General features: G+C 33.5%; 7 protein-coding genes across 16 annotated transcripts; 4 read left to right on the plus strand and 3 right to left on the minus strand.

Annotated features, from left to right (window-relative positions):
- Positions 1–119: 119 nt before the first annotated feature.
- Positions 120–11,016, minus strand: LOC105221818 (CCR4-NOT transcription complex subunit 3). Of its 6 annotated transcripts, XM_011198936.4 has the most exons (13): positions 10,454–11,016; positions 10,028–10,389; positions 8,066–8,163; positions 7,646–7,780; positions 6,913–7,248; positions 6,732–6,855; positions 5,597–5,997; positions 5,448–5,520; positions 4,971–5,375; positions 4,164–4,298; positions 3,107–4,092; positions 2,833–3,042; positions 120–1,431 (listed from the first exon to the last, which is right to left on the minus strand). In XM_011198936.4, exons 2-13 carry the CDS (start codon positions 10,050–10,052, stop codon positions 1,333–1,335), a joined length of 3,027 nt encoding a protein of 1,008 aa, XP_011197238.2. In that variant the 5' UTR covers positions 10,053–10,389; positions 10,454–11,016; the 3' UTR covers positions 120–1,332. The 6 variants fall into 6 exon arrangements, with proteins under 6 accessions (XP_011197238.2, XP_019844400.2, XP_019844401.2 ...); XM_019988841.3 differs by having other exon boundaries at positions 7,646–7,774; positions 10,028–11,016; XM_019988842.3 differs by having other exon boundaries at positions 5,597–5,970; positions 10,028–11,016.
- Positions 11,017–11,431: 415 nt separating this feature from the next.
- LOC105221820 (splicing factor 45) lies at positions 11,432–13,070 on the plus strand. The gene is made up of 4 exons (XM_011198943.4): positions 11,432–11,676; positions 11,742–12,578; positions 12,635–12,809; positions 12,884–13,070. Exons 1-4 carry the CDS (start codon positions 11,542–11,544, stop codon positions 12,976–12,978), a joined length of 1,242 nt encoding a protein of 413 aa, XP_011197245.2. The 5' UTR covers positions 11,432–11,541; the 3' UTR covers positions 12,979–13,070.
- LOC105221819 (2-oxoglutarate and iron-dependent oxygenase domain-containing protein 3) lies at positions 12,995–14,626 on the minus strand. The gene is made up of 5 exons (XM_011198942.4): positions 14,407–14,626; positions 13,880–14,339; positions 13,676–13,828; positions 13,384–13,589; positions 12,995–13,312 (listed from the first exon to the last, which is right to left on the minus strand). Exons 1-5 carry the CDS (start codon positions 14,511–14,513, stop codon positions 13,234–13,236), a joined length of 1,005 nt encoding a protein of 334 aa, XP_011197244.2. The 5' UTR covers positions 14,514–14,626; the 3' UTR covers positions 12,995–13,233.
- A 63-nt stretch (positions 14,627–14,689) lies between these two features.
- On the plus strand, positions 14,690–16,865 carry LOC105221821 (probable cytosolic Fe-S cluster assembly factor GI11683). Its single transcript, XM_011198944.4, has 6 exons — positions 14,690–14,970; positions 15,035–15,127; positions 15,183–15,864; positions 16,016–16,229; positions 16,296–16,453; positions 16,517–16,865. The coding sequence occupies exons 1-6, from the start codon at positions 14,908–14,910 to the stop codon at positions 16,753–16,755; spliced, it is 1,449 nt and encodes a 482-aa protein (XP_011197246.2). The 5' UTR covers positions 14,690–14,907; the 3' UTR covers positions 16,756–16,865.
- A 320-nt stretch (positions 16,866–17,185) lies between these two features.
- Positions 17,186–20,948, plus strand: LOC105221822 (transmembrane protein 53). 5 transcript variants are annotated; one of them, XM_011198946.4, is made up of 5 exons: positions 17,186–17,342; positions 18,339–18,964; positions 19,411–19,774; positions 19,871–20,011; positions 20,068–20,948. In XM_011198946.4, exons 2-5 carry the CDS (start codon positions 18,486–18,488, stop codon positions 20,320–20,322), a joined length of 1,239 nt encoding a protein of 412 aa, XP_011197248.2. In that variant the 5' UTR covers positions 17,186–17,342; positions 18,339–18,485; the 3' UTR covers positions 20,323–20,948. The 5 variants fall into 5 exon arrangements, with proteins under 5 accessions (XP_011197248.2, XP_049314414.1, XP_049314410.1 ...); XM_049458457.1 differs by lacking the exon at positions 17,186–17,342 and adding an exon at positions 17,629–17,750; XM_049458453.1 differs by lacking the exon at positions 17,186–17,342 and adding an exon at positions 17,694–18,006.
- A 151-nt stretch (positions 20,949–21,099) lies between these two features.
- Positions 21,100–21,846, plus strand: LOC105221825 (PHD finger-like domain-containing protein 5A). The gene is made up of 4 exons (XM_011198950.4): positions 21,100–21,260; positions 21,317–21,507; positions 21,564–21,649; positions 21,720–21,846. Exons 1-4 carry the CDS (start codon positions 21,209–21,211, stop codon positions 21,724–21,726), a joined length of 336 nt encoding a protein of 111 aa, XP_011197252.1. The 5' UTR covers positions 21,100–21,208; the 3' UTR covers positions 21,727–21,846.
- On the minus strand, positions 21,832–22,948 carry LOC105221824 (coatomer subunit epsilon). The gene has a single exon (XM_011198949.4). It carries the CDS (start codon positions 22,841–22,843, stop codon positions 21,923–21,925), a length of 921 nt encoding a protein of 306 aa, XP_011197251.1. The 5' UTR covers positions 22,844–22,948; the 3' UTR covers positions 21,832–21,922.
- Positions 22,949–23,281: the final 333 nt, after the last annotated feature.

Consider the following 23,281-nt stretch of genomic DNA (forward strand, 5'->3'; position numbering starts at 1 on the left):
ATGTCGCATGAGCCAAAGAAAAAAATATTAAATAAGACATTGCATTTTTTTGTAATAATATTTTAAATTTTTATTTTAAAAATTAGCTTAAATCCTCTTTTCAAAAGATTTAAATTTTCTTTTTTTTTTGTTGTTTTCTTTTGTATTTACTTTTCATTTGATGATTTTTGTTCTTCAAAGTTTTTTTGTTATCATATTCTTTTAACTTCACCTCTTTTTTACCATTTTTTCAATTTTTTTCTTGTTGTTTGTTTTTTTGTAAACATTTTCATCTTTTATAAAGTATCATATATGTATAGTTGGGGGGAGTTTTTCCATTTTTCTTTAATTGCAAAATGTATGTTTTATGTTCAATGAATGAATATAAAATGGAAAAACTAAAAAGTAGATCTAGAGAAATTAGGCAATCGTAGTTGGGCGGCATATAATGCGCCCAAATAAAGTTTATATAAATTTGTGTGAAGGGATAGTAGTAGGGGAGGGCAAGGAGGGGGAAATGTAGCAACTTTTGTTTATGGGTAGCTCATTCAATTTTTGTATGTATATATACTATGTATAATTGTGTAAGGAGGTATGAATGCGGTGACAGCACATTAGTTTCCGAGACTCATTACTTGGATTCTTGGACTACTGTGTGTTATTTTCAACGTTTGCGATCGCGCAGCTGCTGCAGAAACCGTAGAGGCATTTGTTGGCAGCAGTGGCTGGTGCAGCTGCTTCCTTTCATGTTCCTTTTTTAACGTTTTGCTACAATTATAACTATTTGTGTTTGAAATAACTGACGGCAAATGCTAAAAAAGTTCTGTATTAAATGCGAATTTTAAACTAAAGTAACATTTTTCGCCGCAATACAATGTTTGTTTAGTAATTTGCTATGTTGAATTGCGTTTTTTTTGTTTTGTTTACTGACGTCCTAGCGCAATTTTAAGTATTCTCAAATCATAATTCTTTGCATTTTTGAATTTTCAGTAAATTGTTTTATGTACTATTTTTATATGATGTATGATTGTATGTTGTAGATTTGATATTGTTCGCTTTCTTTTCTCGTTTCGTAACTCATAAACAGTAAAAAAGTGAACATAGCAAATTCAAAAAAAAGGAACAACATATGGAAAAAGTTGACAGGTATTTTGCAAACGTATGCAGTACTTCTTGTTCTTGTTCTAGTTGGGTTGGTAGTTTGATAAATTTTTCGCTGTTGTTGTTAGCTGTTAAAAGAGGTGGTACTGATGTTTCTGTTGCTGTTGTTGGCTGATGTAGCTTAGAAGTTATTCATATGTTTTTTTTATAACAAAAATTTCTTTTATACATTGGCTGCACAACAGACAGCGATCAATTCAACTCCTTGTCTTCTAAGTACTTGTATTCAAAAGTAAATCCCTCCTTTTTGCGTTGACTCCATTTCTCGTAATCAAAATAGATGTACGTACCCTAGAGTAATTGGTAAAACTTTGAATTAGCATTTTCAAATAAATAAATATCAAAAGTTCAAATACGAAATATTGTTGCAAATTATAATGCCATATCAAACTTGATTCGGACTGGTCCATTTAAACTGCGCGCGTCGACCGCAATAAAAATAAATTAAAAAAAAATAAATTAAAAAAAAATAAATTAAAAAAATAAATAAATTAAAAAAAAAAATAAATAAAAAAAAAAAAATAAATAAAAAAAAATAAATAAATTAAAAAAAAATAAATAAATAAAAATAAATAAAAAAAAATATATAAATTAAAAAAAATTATAAATAAAAAAAAATTATAAATTAAAAAAAAAATTATAAATTAAAAAAAAAATTATAAATTTAAAAAAATTATAAATTAAAAAAAAAATATAAATTCAAAAAAAAATATTAATTAAAAAAAAATTATTAATTAGGAAAAAAAATTATAAATTAAAAAAAAAATTATAAATTAAAAAAAAAAAATTATAAATTAAAAAAAAAATTATAAATTAAAAAAGATTTATAAATTAAAAAAAAATTTATAAATTAAAAAAAATTTAAATAAAAAAAAAATTAAATAAAAATAAAAAAGGTTTAAAAAAATTAAAAAAAACGTTTAAAAAATTAAAAAAAGTTTAAAAAATTAAAAAAAAAATTTTAAAAATTAAAAAAAAAAGTTTAAAAATTTAAAAAAAAAATTTTGAAATTAAAACAAACATTTTAAAAATAATAAATAATTTTTTTTTTGAAAAAACTGCAATCACGCTTGCTTGAAACTTTTTGTTTCCAGTGGAATTACTGCTACGGAAAATGTTGCAGAAGTATTCTGGGTAAGCTCTAATTAAACACCAACACAAAAATTTGGGTGCCATCAAAGATTTAGTGAAGATCTGAAGTCATCCACAGCCCTAATTATGACAATACTAAGACATTTACAAAAGATTAGGCATCAGTCCGTACAATAGAAAAAAAATATAGAAAAAGTTAAAGAAACAGTGACCAAAAATCATTGTGTTGGCACTAGAGAGATAACAGAAGATATTAGAATTTCTCATGAATCAACTCAGCACATTTTGGTTAATGTTTTGGGTATGAAGCGTGTCAACGCTATATTCGTACTAAAAGACCTAGAGAGATCGAAAGAGATGCAAAAATGAGCCGATGCATAAAACATCAAAACTCGCTGAAGGCACTGTAGGCTAACGCATTTGAAGCTTATAACCAGTATAAGCAAAATTGGATTAAACGTTTACATGTTGGTATTACCTCAGGATACTATTTTGAAATTGATAATAAACATTACGCGTTTTTTCTCAGTACGGGTCAAGTTTGATCAGATGGCACTTCCAAGGAAATATTTTATATGCACACAAAAGCATGTAACACACCTGTTCGTAATCATCGTTAATAATTTTTGGTTCCTCATGCCTTTGGAACCACATCATGTACTTTGTGTGAAATCGCCAGCTTTGCTTTTTCAATGCTTTCGCTGCTAAATATTGCGCCTTCGAACCTTCCATATAATAGAAAACAAAGAAGAGCGTTTCGGTTGAGAGTCGTTGATAAAATTCAACGGTATCGTAGAGTGGAAGCTGTTGCTGTTGTAAGGAGCCAATTTTAGTATAATATAAAATAATATATAAACCCAATATTTAGACTCACCTGAGGAAAATGCAGTGGTGTCGGCACTGGCGTTCGCGGCAGATATATATTCAATCTCTCCGAGTCGGCTGGTGTCGGGAGGTGATAGTAAGCGGCTTCCATCATTTTGAATTGTAATTGATGATCTTTATGTAGCGGTAATGTGCCCAGCGGTGCTACGCCAAGTAGCGGCGTTATATGCGCTTCATTTGTAGGCTGCTGTTGTTGTTGTTGTTGCTGTTGCAGTGGCTTGCTACCAACTGGTGCATTAACACCGCTATTACCAGCGCCCGGTTGACCCACCGCTGTATTCGTCATACCGCCTAAACCACTTTGAACTGCACTACCGACTGGGCCCGCACCCGCTGATGCTGGTCCATTTGTTGCTGCCGCTGCTGCTGCAAAGGCTACTGCTGCTGCTGCTAAACCGCCGGATTGTTGTTGTTGCTGCTGCTGTTGTTGTTGTTGCTGTTGTTGGTTGGCAGTTGTATCGGTTGAGAAATGCTGTAAGACCTGTTGTGATTGTGGCGCTTGCTGTTGTTGTTGTTGCTGTTGCTGCTGCCTATTGTCAATCTGTTGTCCGGGGCCTTGCGTCAATGAATTGGTATCGATTACCGACCGATTGATAGCTTCCTGAGCCATTGTCTTCAATGAAATCGCATCCATCGAATTATTGTTGTTGTTGTTATTATTATTGTTATTAATGTTGGGTGCGGACACAGGCATGCCATTCATATGCTTCGGCGACAGCAGGCCCGGCGAAACTCGCGAGCCATTATTTGTTACACCAATAACTTGCTGTTGTTGTTGTTGTTGCTGCTGCTGCTGCTGTGCTCCTATTACTTGCGACATACCGTTTGGAGAAATGCAGTTTACCAAATTATTACTGCCAACATTATTCACCACAACACCGGCAGCGGCAGCGGCTGCGGCAACGGCTGCGCTTCCTTGTTGCACAGCGTTCGCTAAACTATTTGATGCGTTGTTATTGGAAGTGTTATTATGCGCTACAAGACAAGAACAACACAATTTAAGTACTCGAAAATGTTCGCATGGGTAAATATTCAGATAAACAAACCGTTTTGTAAATGTGAGGAATTCGTTTGAAGATTGGATAATTGTTGTTGTTGCTGATGCTGCGAATTGGTTGCTACCGTGGGAGCCGTCATCGCGTAAGATGTCGCCGGATGCACAGGTCCGTTCTCAAGATGTGCTAAAATAATATTTATGAAAGGATAATTAAAAACAAGAAAAAGTTTTAACTTCGGTCAGTTTGTATTGGCAGCTATAGGCTATTTGTTTTATCTGAAAAATTTGTTCGGAGAATTTACCGTTACTTTGGGCAATAATCTATGCCAAATTCCGGAGAGATATCTTAGTCAAATACAAAAGTTTTCCATACAGGAACTTGATTTTGTTCGATCAATTTATATGGCAGCTAAAGACTATAGTTTTCTGATCTGAACAATTTGCTCAGGGATTGTAGCGTTGCGTTGGACAATAGTCCATGTTAAATCTCGCAAAGATATCTTGTCAATTAAAAAGTTTACTATACAAGAACTTTTTTCTATCGATCAAGTTGTATGGGAGCTACATATACATATGTCATAGTCGTCCGATATCGGCGGTTGCGACAAATTAGCAGTTTCTTGGAGAGAAAATGACGTGTGCTAAATTTCAGATCGATATCTCATAAAACGGAACTAGTTCGCATATATATTGACAGATGGACGTTACTAAATTACTCAGCTCATTACGCTGATCACTTATATACATATAAACTTTATAGGGTCTCCTACATTTCCTTCTGGGAGTAACAAACTGCATAGCAAACTTAATATACACTGTTCAGAGTATAAATATTGGTATAATTATTGCCACTTACATGTGTTGTTTTTCGCTACGGCCGCAAATGCAATTGTTGGCGTCGCTTGAATCACAGATTGGCCTTGAATGTTGTTGTTACTGTTACTGCTACCATTGTTAGCCACCACTGCGGCTGCGACCGTTGTCGCACCACCACCAACCGTTGCCGTTGCATTTGTCGCATTCAAACTGGGCGCTGGCGCATGTTGTTGCAGCGCAGGACTATGACCGGCAGCCATGGCGGCGACGGTGGCGGCCAATGTGGGCGCACCACCAACTATGCTATTTGCTGTGCTGGTTACCGACGTCGGCGCTGCTTGACCACCCATAGATGCTGCGACAATTGCCGCTGCTGTAGGCTGTTGCTGTTGTTGTTGGTTATGATTCTTATTGGGCGTCGAACTAACTGCTTTATTTGAAGACGCTATAAATATAATGAAATTAATTAATAGAATACAGACTACTACATATTAGCAAGTATTAAAGTGAAACAAACTTTCTGATGTTGTACCGCTAGAAGATTTACCGGTGCTATTAGCTGCACGCACTGCCGTTGGTTTAACAGGTTGCTAAAGAATAAAAGGAAAATACGGTTTGTTTAATAATTAAAAAGAATTGATATACAACTTGTGTATATTTACTCACTTTTGTTTTGCTACTAGAATTACTCTCGTTTTTGTTCCTTTTATCGCTGGCTGTCACATCTGTATTATTGGTCGCCGTTGCTGTGGCTGCCGCCGCCGCCGCGGCCGCTTCCGCTGCGTAATTCATGCTGTTGCTGTTATTACTTTGCTGCTGTTGTTGCTGCTGCGCCGTTGTCACCGCCGCTGCCGTCGTATTAATTGTAGACGTCAATGTCGTTGTCGCCGCCGCCGCTGCCGTTGCCGCAGACTGTTGTTGCACTTGCTGCTGTTGTTGTGTACCCGTTGCTGGCGCTGGCGATTGCACAGGACTGCCCCCCGATGTTATACTGCTTGGCGAACCGCTGGTCTCGTTGCTGTTATTGCTGTCGGTAGTGGCTGATGATGGAATACCAAGTGAAACACCTTTAGTACAAAATTCAATCAACACCACAAAGCCGTCATTCATTCAACATCATTCAGACAACAATTTGTTGTTGATGTAGCACAGGATCCACAGCACAAGTTTAACGAAATCATATCGATTTCGTTGGTTTATTATTATTATTATTTTTTGTGTGTATTTAATAATTGTTATTAATATATTATATTTAACATATGACATACAGTTATTCGTTAGATATGTTGTAGTAATATAAAAATGCACACAAATTGTCGCACAAATTCGGTTGCATTGCCAAAACATAATTTGTGTGTTTGTTGTGAGTTGTTAGATGGCCGATGGATGGACGTTGTTGTTCAACAAATCAAATCATTTTCATTCAACACATTTTACGGGATATATATTTTTTGTTTTGTTTTTTTTTTTGTGGATATTGTGGTTTTTAATCACATTGAGAACATAATTATTATTAAGCCGTTGATGTGGATGATATTCAGAGTAAAATATGAAAATAAAGGCAGAAACATATATATATGTATAAGTATACGTCTGCACAAAAACTTTCAAAGTGTAAATATGTATTAAAAAATTTATTTATCTATAATAAATCCTAATGCATATGCACATACAACGATAAAGTTCGTTTCTATGTGCGAAAACATGCTTTGCATGGCGCCACATTTCATCATACCTAACACTATGCTTTTATATAACGGTATAATCATTCACACAAAAATCCTCCATGCACACAACTTACCTGTGCCAGATAACTCCACATCATCCAAGCCAATAATGTCATCATAAAGAAACTCATTCTCTTCGAAATTGGGCTCTTGTGAGGATTCAATGTAATATTCAACATCATCCTTAATTTTGTTTACCTGTGAAATATGGCATAAAATTGTAAATTATTATTTTTTTTATATGTTTTTACTTACTTGTTCTGCTTCAACACCGTCATTATCCAGTAATCTTAACACTGTTTCCAGTTTCATAACATGGAATTTATTACGATCCAATTTGGCGCGAAACTCATCCATTCGATCTTGTTTGTCGCGGTCGAGGCGCTTCTTTTTTGCCGCCAGTAACGATTCAATCTCACTTTCATATTGGTCTATTTGCAATTGCAATGAACTAATAGACGATGTTAACCAGTTGCGCGCCTCATCTTTCTTACGTTGAGCTGGATCTGTTTTTTGTGCAGCGCCAAGTCCCTCTTTTGAATACGCTTTCGTTTTTGTTTCACGTTCTACAATTTTGAAACGTTCCATTTGCTAATGTCAGGGTTAAAAAACAATAAAATTTTTGAATTAATTAAAAAATTAATTATGTTTACAATTTTCATTATTTCGGGTTTGCGTTCTTCGTCTTCTACCAATTCAACTATTTTTTGATTTTATTTTTTTTTTTTTAATATGAATATACATATGTACATAGTTTAGCTCTTTTTATTCTTTTTGTCTAATTGCTTTCATTTATAGTATTTCAGTTAAAAATATGTATTTCATTTTTTTATTCGTATTTAATTTTTTTGAATTTAATGAATTTTGATTTTGAAATTTAATTTTTAATCCCAAAATCGAATTAAAATTAAAAATCTGATTTATAATCTAAATTTTTTTAATTGAAGAATTCGCAACCCTGGTTATAAGAATCTAAAGCTATGCTTACCGTTTCAATGAGACGCCTATTCTCCAGCAGCTGGCTTTTATCTTTAATCTCCCCAGATGCAATCCATGATTTAATTTGATCTCGAAGCCTTTGCAACTTCTTGATTTCTTTTTTAAGATCTGCTTCATACTTTTCCTTAAAATAAATTATATACTTGTAATGTCCATTATAAATGTTTATTAAATTAATATCATAAAAATATTTTTTTCCTAGCTACAAAACAACTTATAACATGTGGTATTCTTTAAACGAAAAAACACACACAATTTAGTTCTGCAAAATTAAATTAATTTATAGCTGAGGTACTAAAACAATTGATAAGTTTACAAATTTAAAAATACTGAACCCATACAAAGTTAAGTATTAACCTATACATATAAAACTGTTTTATAAGTGCATCACAAATTACAAGCGGCATACCTTCTGATTACTGTTTGTAGCATTATGCACTTTTTTCCATATATCCTCGAATGTTTCCACCCCTTCCGCAACTTTTTTCAGACATCTGTCTATTTCACCTGGAAAACAAATTATAATAATTTAAGTAATATGCGTTACCTATAAGTGTAGTGCCTAGCGAATTAAAGTAATCAAAATTTATTTCAACAAAAATTTAATCAAAATATTTGAGAGAGTTTCTATGTGGCATGTTATCTACAGTGCGTACATTATTGTGGTAGAGTAGCGGTTTACATTGCCCACTGGTCACGTATGCTTCCAGAGTCAAGGGTTGAACGAGCAGAAATAAAAATATACGAGTGCGCACGTGAGACGGGTAGCTAACTACTCGTTTGTTTATATGCCAAGTGGGGTCTGTTGGGTGGCGAGTGGGTGGTTAAATTGTATCAACGCTGTTGTCAACTTTGCAGTGAATACGTGTTTCTTTATTTTGAGTTGTCCATCGGCTCGCAATGGAGTAATTACTTGTTCAGTAATGCAGCATTGATTGCTGCATATACTACAAGTGCTGATTAATGTAAAGATATGTTTGTCGGTTACAATACATAATCTTTTGTATTAACAAACAAAAGGAAATGTAATTTCGCTCATATTTCATTGAAACTTTTTATATAAGTAAAACATTTTATGTTTTCTTTTTAATAATTCGGCAAATATTATTAGATATTCTGCTGATAGGGAAAATTCCTTGCAATATTTAAAGCGAATTATAACATTTCAATCCGTGCGCATGCACTAAGTATTCATTCAACGAATATATGTATGTATGTATGTATGTGTATACCATCATATGTAATATTAATGTCATGGCACATTCATTGCAATGACCCAATTTTTCCAACAATTTAAAAGACGATAAGAACACACACTTTTCATAGAAATAATACAAACATTTGTTTGACAATATCTTTTATGAGAAATAGAGATAATTATTATTTCTGTTTTCACTGCATCCAGCAAACTGATAATAAAAAAACCAAAATCATAAGAAATGACAACAAACAAAAAATGCCATTATAACAAACTAACCTTTAAAATATAAACAAAATAAATATGATCTACCAAAAGGTATTCAACGAACTTACTTTTTATAGTCTTATATGTATGTAAATATGTGTATATTAATCAACTTATGAAGACTCTACTAATCGCAGTTACTAATTCTTATATTAATCAAATTAACATATATTAATTGCTATTATTTAAGGAAATGTAGTTCTCTCCTCTGTTCAAATGTCAAATGTTCTGACCACAAAAGTCAAAATTCCAATAAAAAAATATCTTATAAATGAAATTCATATTTAACATATGGGAACTTTAAGTCATCGGGCTGTTGTACATTACATATAAATGGTATCACCGAAGGAATCAAAAAAAGCCACAGCTATTCACTGTGGGAATATTTTCCTCTGTATTAGATAATATTAAATATATTGCAATGAAACTGAGTATGCATAGCAAGTGTCATAGCCTTATGTTATGCTTTATTTTTGATGTTTGTATCATTCACGATTCTTAATTTTACCTCTATATTTAGTTAAAATCATTTCTCAAAACTTATATACATATTTCATTTATCATAAGCTATAAAATATGTGTCACTTGCAGGAAACCGTTAGGAATAAACAGCACAAAATGCTTTTTCTTGCGGTTAAGGGAAATTAATTATCATCATATAATTTAATATGCGAGAATATAAGCTTTATCATTTTGGAGAGAATTTGTTTTTTGAACACTAGGGAATACTAAATGAATATGAAACAAAAATAATTTTTAATTTTCGCCTAGCTTTCATATACAAATATGTGTGCTTAAAATGCACCGTAATATTTCAAGACTTTTCATAATAGATATGCTAAGAAAATCAGCTGATACTCATATTTACATGTTAATACCTCGTAACTGATAGTGATGATTGCTCACCTTGCAACTTTCTCGTCGCAGCCATGGCTATGTGTGTGTTTGTATTCGACGATGCAAATGCTCAGACATAGTCCAATAGAACCCAAATTATGTTAAGCTACGGATAAACTTCCCAGTTGAAACACACAGTAATGTGAAGTATGTTATGATTGTTTCCTTTTAAATGATTATCTTCGAATAAGTCGCATGTGATTAACAACTGGTTAAGCCGATTTTGTTGTAACCTCTTAGCCAGTTTTAATGTTGTATTCGCTGGAGTTTTTGGAATGGAATTGACCGCATAAGATGTTGAGAATCAAGTTACTATTTGCGATGCTATTACAGCGATCCCACAACGGTAGTACTGCAATTAATGCAGTTTTCTAATCGTACCCATAAGAAGATTAATAATTATGAATGTATGAACGAATGTATCACTTAACGTACGATGCTTTAAAAGGGATGGAGGCTTTGACAGATTGATTGGCAGCAGTATATGAAACGAGTGAATACCGTCGTTCTCCCCTTCTTCCGATTGGCGTTCCAATAACACAAGTGAAAATCCAGTACCGTTAATAAAAGTGTTTCACACTATACTAGGGATAAAAAATAAGCACGTTGTGGGCTAACTTAATATTGTTTGCAATGCGTTTATTTCCAAACACTTGCAAATGATAATTTCTTTTCGGCTGGCGGAAAACGCAACGGCAAGAGCAACGCAAAAGGGAAAACGAAACTTTTTCCTACTCGTCGCCTTCGCAATTTTTTCTTTTCTGCTTTTAAGAGCTGCTTCTTCAACTTTTTTTCGCTTTTTCTGTTGCTCCAGTTTTAAGCTGTTTTTACACAATTTTCAGTTAGCGCGTTTGCCAATTCGATTTTGTCTGCTTGGAAATGTTTTTGATGACGGAATTTTAGCTAATTGTAAGAAATAACTAAATTTTTGTCGCGATTTTCTGCTCGCTGGCGCTGTCAATTGTTTCGATTTTTCTTCTTCTTCCAGTGCTTTTTGTCTAATTTCCAAGATGGCGATTTCTCGCCTTTTTTCGTACACAGGGCTGCATCAATTAATATTAGGTATTTTATGAAATTTTTTGATAGTTCATCTCTCGGGAACATATGTCAATACATGTATGCTTGATTTATAATGATTTCATTTTAATATTAACATAGCATATTAACTTGACAACGACATGTATAAACAATTATTTTAATAGTTGATTATTTTCAAATGCTAACAAAAAACCAAATAAAACTACTTTTATACGAAATCTCAAATATTAAATTTTTTTCAGTACATATTATGCTATTTTATTTCTAATAACACTAATAATATGACGCATCAAAGCAAGGCATAAATAGTCCATTTTAATTTTTTATTTAAAAAAAATGCAACTATGCCGTGAACGGGTTACCAAATTTTTGTCTTTACCCTATAAACAGAAATGTCAACTTTAGTCAATAGGAGGTATATTTTCTTCAGTTAACTTATTGGATTTTGTGTCATATGTAATTTATTAATAAAGTTAATAATAATAATGGATTTGTACGATGATATTGACACCAAACCGCGGGCCAGCCAAATTGATGGCTGGTCATCGGGTATCAAAATGTTGCAAACACAATTGGCCATTAAGAAGGCACAAGGACCAAAAGAGCCACCCAAAAAACCGGTAAACTTTGCATATCTATATAGTGTCCTTTTTTAATATTATTAAAATGTATTAATATCAAGCAGCTGATGACACCAGTGGTCAATTTGCGAGCAAAGAAAGTCGCAGCAGAAGCTGAAGCAAACCATTTGAACAACACGAAAATAGAAACACCTCAAATGACGCCTAAACCAGTCATTACCGCCAAACCTTTGGAGCCAGTAATTGAAAATGCAAAATCAGATGATTGTTGGGATTTTGTAGATGAATATGACCCAGCGTGGCCGAATGAATATGAAAAATTAAAGGACAAAAACCAAAATAAAGAGAAAGATCATAAAGGAAGTAGTAGTACAGGCAGTGGACGAGGTAGTGAACGAAAACGTGGTCGCGGCCGAAATAGCGCACGAGATTCATCACCGCCAGTTAAGTTTTCCGGCTTTGGTCAACGTCAAACTGAAGAAGAGAGTTACAGTCCACCCCCTCAAGGATCTGTGTCCAGTAAAGGTGGTGCTGCAATTGCGCCACCACCTTCGCTGCAAGAAATTTCTATAAACAACGAAAACGGCGATGGCTCTTCAAACGTAACCATACCCTACTCCGCAAGCTCTGTTGCTGCAAAAATTATGGCAAAATACGGCTTTAAAGATGGTCAGGGACTGGGCAAACAGGAGCAGGGTATGTCCATGGCCTTGCAGGTGGAAAAGACTTCAAAGCGTGGTGGTCGCATAATACATGAGAAGGATGTGTTTTTGCCACCACCACCAGCCCCTAACAGTCCACCTGCAAGCATGGCACCACCAGCAACACCCGCCCCAAATACGCCCTCCCTAACTTTAGCACAAGCCGTGGCTGAAGTCCCACCATCTGAACCTAGCATTACGGAAATCATGAAAGAGCCCAGCAAAGTGGTTTTATTACGAGTAATTTCTATGAAATTTTTCTAAGAAAATAGTTTTAATTTCTCTCTTAATTGTAGAATATGGTCGGTCCAGGAGATGTTGATGAAGATTTGGAACCTGAAGTTAAAGACGAATGTAATACTAAATATGGCGATGTAGCAAATGTTATAATACACGAGGCATTTGGCACGACACCAGAAGAAGCAGTGAAAATATTCGTCGAATTTAAACGAATCGAAAGCGCCATTAAAGGTAAACATAATATTTTATTAAATAAATTCTTAATTACTAAACATATACCTTAAATCAAAATTCTTGTTTAACAGCGGTTGTTGATTTGAATGGACGTTTCTTTGGTGGACGTCAAGTGCGTGCTGGTTTCTATAATTTCGACAAATTCAAAAGTTTTCAATTACATTAAATTGATTAAGCATCTATTAGATATTACTATTAGGGTTTATTTGTAAAATTCTACAGAAAATTAAACAATAACAACCTTCAAACTTTTAATAATTGGAATTCATTTAAATTCAAAACTATAGTAAATAATTTTTAGGGTGGTATAAGTTGTTGCGCATTCTTGTGTTTCCAGAGCATTTTACTAGTTAATATGTATGTGTAATTCCAATTTGTAACATTGTCTACATTTTCATTTTTTTAGTTTAATACTTTAATTTTATAAATTGGGTGTCTTTATGTGGAGGTCGGATATCGCCCGATCGGGATCACAAGTAAATGAAATGGTAATAGCATATCTGGTATATACAAAAAATAAATAGAAAAAGTATTTAAAAAGTGATTAAAAGACAAAAATACCAGAAAATACCTTTCTCCTTCGGTAACTTGTTCAACGTGATGTAAATTTTCAGCACCCGAAGTAAATGCGCTAACTCGAGCTTTTTTCGGTTCAATTGCTGACTTGGTGAGATTTCCATTGCTGCCATCAATGAAAATGAAACGACCTCCTTTATAATCTTTTTGATATGTGTTCAAATAAAGTAATGACGTATAGTGAAAAGATTCATAAGTATCCTGCAAAAAAAAAAACAAAAAAATGGAAATCTCTTGGCGTTTTCTTAGTAACTTGCCTTATCTATACTTTAAACTTATTAACTTGCCTTATCTACATGTTCATGCCAATATTCATCATTCATTGTTCTAGCGGTTGCGTTTGTTAGTCGTGAAAAAAACGTGGGATCCGTTAGATAAAGACTTTCGGCAGGTATTCCAAATTGTTCTGCTATAGCTTTTTTAATTTTGTTTTTGACAGTCTAAAAAATACTTATGTTAATGCCATATTAAGAGTTATAGTATATACTTACATTATATACCGTTAAGTGGTGCTCTTTTAATTCGGCTACTACTTTTGGCACCCGGTACGCATTAACAAATTGTTCCTTATATGAAAGAGCCCCAGTGTGTAAGTTTAAAATGGAAGCACCTCCAGATGAGCCCGCCATAGACAATATGGTACGCGCCAGATTTAAGAGCTTATCAACTTCATCTTCCTCTACAAGCTGATCACTGACAAAACGACCACACTTCTTTGGTACGCAGTTGGGAAATCGACGTATCTCCGCTTTGTAGCTTTTTGAACATTCAAATTTCTGTATCCGTAATGGCAGTTTCTCTTTAATTAAGGCAAATTTTGTTTCGTTGCTGTTATGTTGCTGCGAATAAAAATAAACAACAATCATCACAGAGGCTGCTATCACTGCCCGAGTCCATAAACGATGTGTTGAAGCCTGAGTCGCATGCTGCAGTTCAGCACTAATATTTGCTCTAATATTGTTCATAGTGAAAAATCAATAAATATTTTAATATACTAACAAATTAAATAAAAACTTACAGTTTACTCTGAAGATTTGTAGTGGCACCATTCGTGGTAGGGCTAACATTTTGATACACCTTTTGCTTATTTCCATTGTTTCTCTGCCTCAAAGAACCTGTCGTCATTTTTATGGTGGTTTACGAGTGTTTTCAAGTGATATGCTATTCTAGTTACAAACTTAATAGACTACTTACGTGCGTGTGTAGTGTATGTGTAAATAGTTTGTCCAGTGCCTGCAGAACTGTAATAGTTTGAGTGATTTTAAAAAAATATGAAACGAAATTATTAAAGAATATAGAGTGATTTTATTTTATTAACTGATTTTGTATGTTATATTTTTTAAGTATTAAAATTAAATTCTTTTTATTTTTTCATAATTTTTATTAACGTATTTTACGCATACATATGCGTGCAATAACAGCTCTGGCCACCCTGTTGGTCATATGGAAAACAGCTGGTAATAAGAGCTAGGTAATTTGCTGTAACTTCCGACTGTCTACAGATAAACAAAGTGAAAGGATGTCGCGTTTCAGTGGAGCACTACAATTAACTGATCTGGACGATTTCATTACTCCTTCACAGGCAAGAATATTTAATTAACATTTCCTTATTAAAAAAAAATCATGACAAATATAACAAATAACAGGAATGTGTCAAGCCGGTTCCCATAGAAAAGACCAAGTCGAAAACTGGTGCTAAAATTACCATACAGGGCGATGGTTATTATGAAGAAACAGAGGTATATATGTACATATTTTTTTTATTATTTTATCTAAATATTTTGTATGCTACAGACCGGCAAGCAAAAACTGCAAAAAGTAGAAATAACACTGCAGGACTGTCTCGCTTGCTCTGGTTGTATCACATCAGCCGAAGGTGTACTTATTACCCAACAAAGTCAAGAGGAACTATTAAGAGTGCTCCAGGAAAATAAAGCATTAAAAACCCAAAATGCTAGCGAAGGAGTGCGTACCATTGTTGTCACAATTTCACCACAGCCTGTAATTAGTTTAGCGCAACGTTACAACTTAAAGCCAGAGGAGGCCGCCAAACACTTAAGTGGCTATTTTCGCTCGCTGGGTGCGGATTATGTGCTGAACACAAAAATTGCTGACGATCTAGCATTGCTTGAATGTCGTAATGAATTCGTTGAGCGTTTTCGTGATTCTAAAAGTGGGGACGCAGCCGGCGTAACACCAATGCCAATGCTTTCATCTTCTTGCCCGGGTTGGGTTTGTTATGCAGAGAAAACGCATGGTAATTTCATTTTGCCTTATATTGCCACCACACGTTCGCCGCAGCAAATTATGGGTGTGCTGGTGAAACAATGGTTAGCAAGAAAATTAGATTGTGCGGCAGAGCGAATATATCATGTAACAGTAATGCCATGTTATGACAAGAAGTTGGAAGCTTCACGCGAGGACTTCTACAGTGATGCAAACAACTCGCGTGATGTTGATTGCGTTATTACGTCAAGTAAGTAAATGAAATATAACACATAAATATTAGTAAAAATGCTTTGATTTACTACATTTGGACGATTTGAATGAAATTTCATTTTTATATCTTACAATGTACATATTAAAAAAAACTTGCACATATTAATATTTTTGATTTTGTTTTTCAGTTGAAATTGAGCAAATGCTTATAAGTGCTGATACGCCATTGCATACATATACACCATCAGAAATTGACTGGCCATGGCACTCTGGGACGCCAGAAGCTTCAGTATGGGCGCACGAATTTTCCACTTCAGGGGGATATTCAGATCACGTCTTTAAATATGCTGCGAAAGAACTCTTTGATGAAAATGTGGAGGTACTGGAGTATAAAAACTTGAGGTATGTTATTAAATTTATGTCACAAATTAGTGTATACGTTAAGTTTTTTTTGTTTTTAAATATCAGAAATCCAGATTTTCGTGAAATTACCTTACAACATGATGGTCAGGTAGTACTTAAATTTGCCATTGCTAATGGTTTTCGCAACATACAAAATTTGGTACAAAAACTTAAACGAGGAAAAGCGCCATACGATTTCGTCGAGGTCATGGCCTGTCCTTCTGGTAAGAATCATTTATTTAATGTGCTTATTTTAAATTTTTTTATGAATATTATTTTCATTTTAGGTTGTATTAATGGCGGTGCGCAAGTGCGACCACCCACAGGCGTTCCAATACATGAATTGAATCAACAGTTAGAAGAACTTTACAAACAGTTGCCGAAATCTAAACCAGAAAATGAAGATACAAGGCAAATTTACAATAAATTCTTCGATGGAGCACACACTGACAAGGCGAAAATGTTATTGCACACCAGCTACCATGCAGTGGAAAAAATGAATACTGCACTTAATATTAAATGGTGAATGCAAACGCTTATTCGTGTTATTGTATATTTATGGATTTACACTTTAAGAGGTATCTAAAGTAATAAAAATTATATAAAATGATTTCTAAATATAAAAGTAATAGTTTATTAACATGCGTTAAATTTAGTAAAATTCTCATAAGATTTTTTTATAACAAATATCGCGGAAAACGATATTGCAAAAGTCTATGTTAGTTAGTAGCTGCTTTAGAAGGGATAACTACAACATTTTAAGTTTGTTTTCCGCGTGGAATGTTAATATATACTACTATGTTTGTTATCACAAGAACTAAGTGAGTATATGTGTGTATATAGCCCAACCAAAGCTTATTTTTCCCTTGGTAAGTTTTACGAATGTCATGGAAACTTCAATGGATTACTATGTTTGGCGCATGTGCAATAATTTATGTTTCGCTATTTACATATGCCTCCATATGACGAATTCAGAAAACATGATTGGAGTTGTTGTTGGTCTAATTGTTTTATTTCAATATGGTTAGGTGTCGCCACAGTCAACGCATTTCTGATTCACAGTTACACTGCTACCTTGGTGATAATGGTGACAGGAATTTTGTCCAAAACCACGTAAGCAAGTTAATAATTTGATTATTGGTAGCGGTTTTAGGATATCTTATTCACACACACATATGTTAAATCTAAATCAAAGTGTATATACTCATGTAGATTTATCAATAATTATAGGTTATATAAAAATAAATAAGTATGTGTGCTAATGAACGTTGTTAATTGAGCATTAAAAAAGTAAATACAAAAGTTAATTAGGAAAAATAAATAATTTCACCTCTGCCCTGAAAGTTATTTATTGTATGTGGTGATTGTGGCAGCAATAATTGTCGGCTTTCTAATGGGATGTGGGCGTTGAAAGGGGTGAAGAAGTTTGACAGTAAGAAGGTCAAGATTATTCACATACACTTGCAGGACGACTAAATTGATGCAGACGTTTAGTGAATATTTAATATTTGCGGCGAAAGTGTAAGGTTAAGTTAATGCGAGGATATTTCGAAGAAAATTTATTAAAATTAAAAAGAAGTATCCAAGGATACAGAACTAACGGGAAATATAAATTTAGCAACTGCGAATTTGTGTTTGCTGCCTCCTAAAAGTAGACTATGCGAAATTGCAACAAAACTGCGGAAAATCGAAATTACCTGGAAATCGAATGATTGCCTAATAATTGATTTACAAAAGGAAAAACGATACACGTTCTGCTATAAACGTAAATAAAAACGTAACTTCAATTTCAAAACACGCACATATAATTAAAATCAATAAAAAAGTCGTTTAAGCAATATCATTTCGTTTCAATGTTACTAATTTTGAGTAGAAATATTTAAATAATCCTAAAGCTAAAAGTTCAAGTGGGCAAAAATATTTGTATATGACAACTAAATGAAAATATAACTAAAGCGTACGTTTTTACTAATATTTCTATCAATATAGTGCAAACTAGTTTTATTTATGCATAGTACATAAAATTTAAATACATATGTACATAAATGTTTTTTATGTCAAAAATAAAACTTTTAATTTCCAAACTTTCTTTTTTTTTGTTCCTTTCAGTACTTACTGCAAAATATATATTGCAACTGAAAAATAAAGTACGAAAATTTGTGGTCTCTTGCCAAAAAGAAAATTCCAAAGCAATTTATCAACCGAATTACAGTGAACTTAAAAGTTATTAGAAATTCATCTATTTAAGAAACGAGCATGGCCGCACCAAATTCTTTTAATCATCCGTATGGTGTGCCGGCAGCCGCCGCTGCCACTGCTGCCTCAACAAACGCCACAATACCACCCATTGAAGATGCCAAGCAAAAGGGAGGTGCATCCACTATCCGACGTCTGGATTCTGCTGCACCGAATAAACGCATTATGCCCGCAAATCAATATAAATCTCAAAATCAACAGCAATCACAACGTGAAGAAAATGCTTCACCGAAGCGCACAATGCAGGTGGCTCAACGGCAACAACAACAATATAGTGACGCTATACAGAATGAGGATAATTTGGAGTATTTCATCAAATTTCCCACACCAAATTATCGCAGCGATGCAATGGATACGGGCGATTCGGATTTTGTATTTGTATACAATGATTCAAATGTTCCTATTGTCATGTTGCTCGGTTGGGCCGGCTGCCAGGATCGTTACCTAATGAAATATTCGAAGATATATGAAGACCGTGGGTAAGTGATTCTTTAAAAATGTGAAAACGTCTTTATACAGATGATATACAGAGGATATATTTTATTTCTTTTTACCATATGTGTATTTTTTGTTGAGGTCTCATGTACTCGAGTACTTTTGTACATACAAGTGTACCTATATGATTACTTGATAATGATCAGGTAAAGCAATACTGAAGAAACGTTGATGGGAATCTAAAAATTTTTTTAATTGGTATTGACCGCTGAGAAGTCTGCCGGAGTATAATTGCAAGTAACAAAATGATATGCAATTATTGATTTGCGTCCATTTCGCACTTCGCTCCCGACCCGTATATGTAAATATACAGTACATAATAATTACATCAATTTATTTTATTGGTGCCAATTTATTAATTGGCATAATTTTATTTGGCTTACCTTTCGAGTTTTATTTTATTTCATTTACAAAATGAATTTCCTTCCAGCTTAATTACCGTTCGTTATACGGCTCCTGTGGATACGCTCTTTTGGAAACGCACCGCAATGATTCCTATTGGTGAAAAAATACTAAAACTAATGTATGACATGAATTTCGATTCACATCCGGTGATTGTTCATATTTTTTCGAATGGCGGCGCTTACCTGTATCAACACATATCGTTAGCAATGCGTAAACATAAGACGCCCATACAAATACGTGGCATGATTTTTGATTCTGCACCTGGTGAGCGTCGCATTTTGGGTTTATATCGTGCTGTGACAGCAATTTATGGAAAAGAGCGGAAGAAATGCTATTCTGTAACAGCACTAATTATAACTTTGACTTTAAGCATTATGTGGTTTGTTGAGGTGAGTATGCTAAAAAATAGCGCAAGAGATATTTTTATAGTTTAAATAACCGCAAATATTATGCTATAACGATTCATAAAATATAATATTTACTAGGAAACGTTTGCCGCTTTTAAAAGTTTGTTTTTCAAATCTGAACCGGTACAAACAAATCCCTTTAGCGATTTGAAAAACGAGGCCACACAATTTCCACAATTGTTTGTGTACTCGAAGGGAGACGTAGTGATTCCCTATCAGGTACGTATTTCGCAAGAATCTGAAAATAAAAATTTTATACAAATTTTTTTATGTAGGACATTGAAAAATTCATTAAAATACGACAAGAGCGTGGTGTGGATGTATCAGCTGCATGTTTCGAAGATGCCGAACATGTAAAAATTTATACAAAATATCCGTCACAGTACATCCATTGCGTATGTTCATTTATCAACAATTGCTTATCACGGCCTTATAAGGGCGGTAATGGTTTGGAGACGGTCACTGACAGTGGCTCACCAACCAGTTCAATTCGTTCTATACTGGGTGCTAATTCCTCTAAATATGACTAAAGAAAATATTATATGAACCGTTGTTTATAACGCGGATAAATTACTTATTTTCAACTTTTTAGTTATCACGAGTGTGAAGTATTGATCGAAAGTAGCATCTGAAAGGATGAAGTATGTGTGAGCCGCTTACATACTTTTGCAATATTTTAATATTGTAAGTGCACAATATAAAATAAATAATCTGCGTTACTACCTATAATTTTACTATATGATTATTTAAAGCAAAAGCAAAAATATAGCTTTATTTTTGATCACAAAAGTATTATTAGTTTATATAGTAAACTTTCAAATTGTGATACTATAGGTGAAAACAAAAACAAATTATAGATTTGAAACTTGTATGAGTGGATTTCAAATCGTTTTATTCAAACACATATAATTAAACATTTTCCTATTTGATATAAATACTTACTTGCTTACTTACTGAACAAAAGTTATGTATATGGCTTTAAGTAGTGAATGAATTTAAATAAATGCCTGTTCCGCAGGAAAAATTTTAAGGTGGATATACATATGTGTAGACGAGTAATCGTTGTTGTAAGAACTGACTTGTTCGAAATAATTTTTTGATTAGATAAGAAATCGAAATATTAATATATACGGATATATAGTTTTACTAGTGTTAACTAATCTTTGCCTTGAAGTTAATGGAAGAAAGTTATCGCTTGCAATGTTAATTATTCATTCAAAATAAATCATTATATAAAAATATAAACGTTTCCTGAGGAGAATGTAACGGAATAAATACGCCTTCTTTTGTGTTCCATTCACAATCGTTTCACTAGCAAGTTTTGTAGCAACTTGCAACCTTTTTATAATATACTCAATTCCAACCGGTGAAGGTAAACAAATATAATAGATTTAATATTAAAATTAAATTAAATCAATGGCTAAACATCATCCAGATTTAATCTTTTGTCGTAAGCAACCTGGAGTTGGTAAGTTTTAAATTTTTTACGATTTTAAGTTTTGTAATGTTTATTTAAATATGTAGCTATCGGCCGATTGTGCGAAAAATGTGATGGCAAATGTGTTATTTGTGATTCCTATGTTCGACCATGCACATTAGTACGTATTTGCGATGAATGTAATTACGGATCTTATCAGGGGCGTTGTGTTATTTGTGGCGGACCAGGTGTTTCCGATGCTTACTATTGTAAAGAGTGCACAATACAGGAAAAAGACGTAAGTGTTCATACGTACATGATATTTAACATGCAATACAATAACAATTTTTATAGCGCGATGGTTGTCCCAAAATTGTAAATCTTGGAAGCTCCAAAACAGATCTGTTCTATGAAAGGAAAAAATATGGTTTTAAGCAAAAGTGTGTACCTACATCACATTTTTAAATTCTTCCTTCATTACTAACGTACTTTTTTATTCCTTATTTTCAGCTATTAGCATTGGATATTATATATTCCTACATATATTTTACACTTTAATCCACAAAATATATAAATTTAGCAAGCAGACATATAATATACCTCAAATCAAAGAGTAAAAATGTGAATTCATCTAAAATGGTTATTATTTTATTTTTTATTTGAAATGTATACAAGTATGATTAGAGTAATAGTTTATTTTAAGTTTAATAATTTTATGCTTGCACAGCTTCGTCACCACTCAATGAATACTGTAAACAAAGCTTATCGAATTCCGTTGACTTCTTTTCTAAATCGGCAACAAATTCACTTTTCGGATGAAATTGTTTCAATTGTTCCCAATAGCGAGCAATTGTTTCATGCGACTTTCCAGTCAAATGGGCGAGCACCATCATGTTGATTAGTGTATCGTAATCATTGTGTTTTTTAGTCAAAGCATCACGTAAAACAGCTTCCGCTTCTTCATACCGTTCTAAACCCAAATGGACGACTGCCTGGCCATTTAGAAGCAATGGTGTAGGATTGTGTTTTTCACAAAATTCTTGAAAAATATGGAATGCATCTTGCATTTGTTCGGTACCAAGGCTTAGTGCTATCCATGCTTGCGCCAGCTGTGTTAAGGTGGCATCATCTGAGATTTCTTGCATTTTAGCAACCAATTGCTTTGCCAAATCAATACGATTCAATCTCAATAAACATTGTACAGATAAAGCCATTGACTCGAGATTTGTTGAACCATGCAAAATTTTTAAGGCATTTTCAAATTGTCCATCATAACAATAGACAATTGCGGTGGCGATGTGCCAAATATTAGTTTCATCCTCTTCGCTAGCAACTTTATCAGTTAGCTTCTCAAGTATACTTTCAATTTTTGCAGGCTGTTCAAAGGCTTCATTCACATAACGTAATGCTAGCAAAGCAGTGTTATTATTCTCCTTTATATCGGTTGCAATGAGACGGCCAGAATCGATAGCCAAGTACGAGAGGTACATATAAGAGAGTAGCTCCGTAGTGGCAGTACCTTGTTCGGGAAGCACAAAGTTAATAGAGCCCATGAAATTTCCAATATAGTATTCATTTCGCGCGTAAAATAATGTAGAATTGGTGTCTTCTTCGTTTTGCACTGCTTTACTCATTGTGGTATTAATTGTTTTGAATATAAATGAAAATTTATTATTTTTCGGTGTTTAATATAATTTGGTCCCAAATGACGTGTAACAAAAAACAATGTCAATGTAGTGTCAAATCAAATTCGCTATTCACAATCACGGCACATTTTAATACAGGATGTATATTAATTTTATTTTGCAGTATATGCATATTCTTATATGTATTAAAACACTTATACAAAGTTAAGCACAATATGTTTTCAATCAATTAAATATAAAAAATTTAACCTAAGAGGATCTTTGTAATAACAATTAACGATATAATTCGCAATTTCCTCGGAAATTAGCTTATTCTAAATTCAATGAATTGTAATCTACATGTTTTTAGATAATTGTGAATGAAAACGGAAAGATCAGCGCAAAGATGATGAAAATGATGTTTACAGGATTGTAATATTCTGCAGA

Source organism: Bactrocera dorsalis, chromosome 1 (genome assembly GCF_023373825.1).
Source record: "Bactrocera dorsalis isolate Fly_Bdor chromosome 1, ASM2337382v1, whole genome shotgun sequence".
Taxonomy (NCBI): domain Eukaryota; kingdom Metazoa; phylum Arthropoda; class Insecta; order Diptera; family Tephritidae; genus Bactrocera; species Bactrocera dorsalis.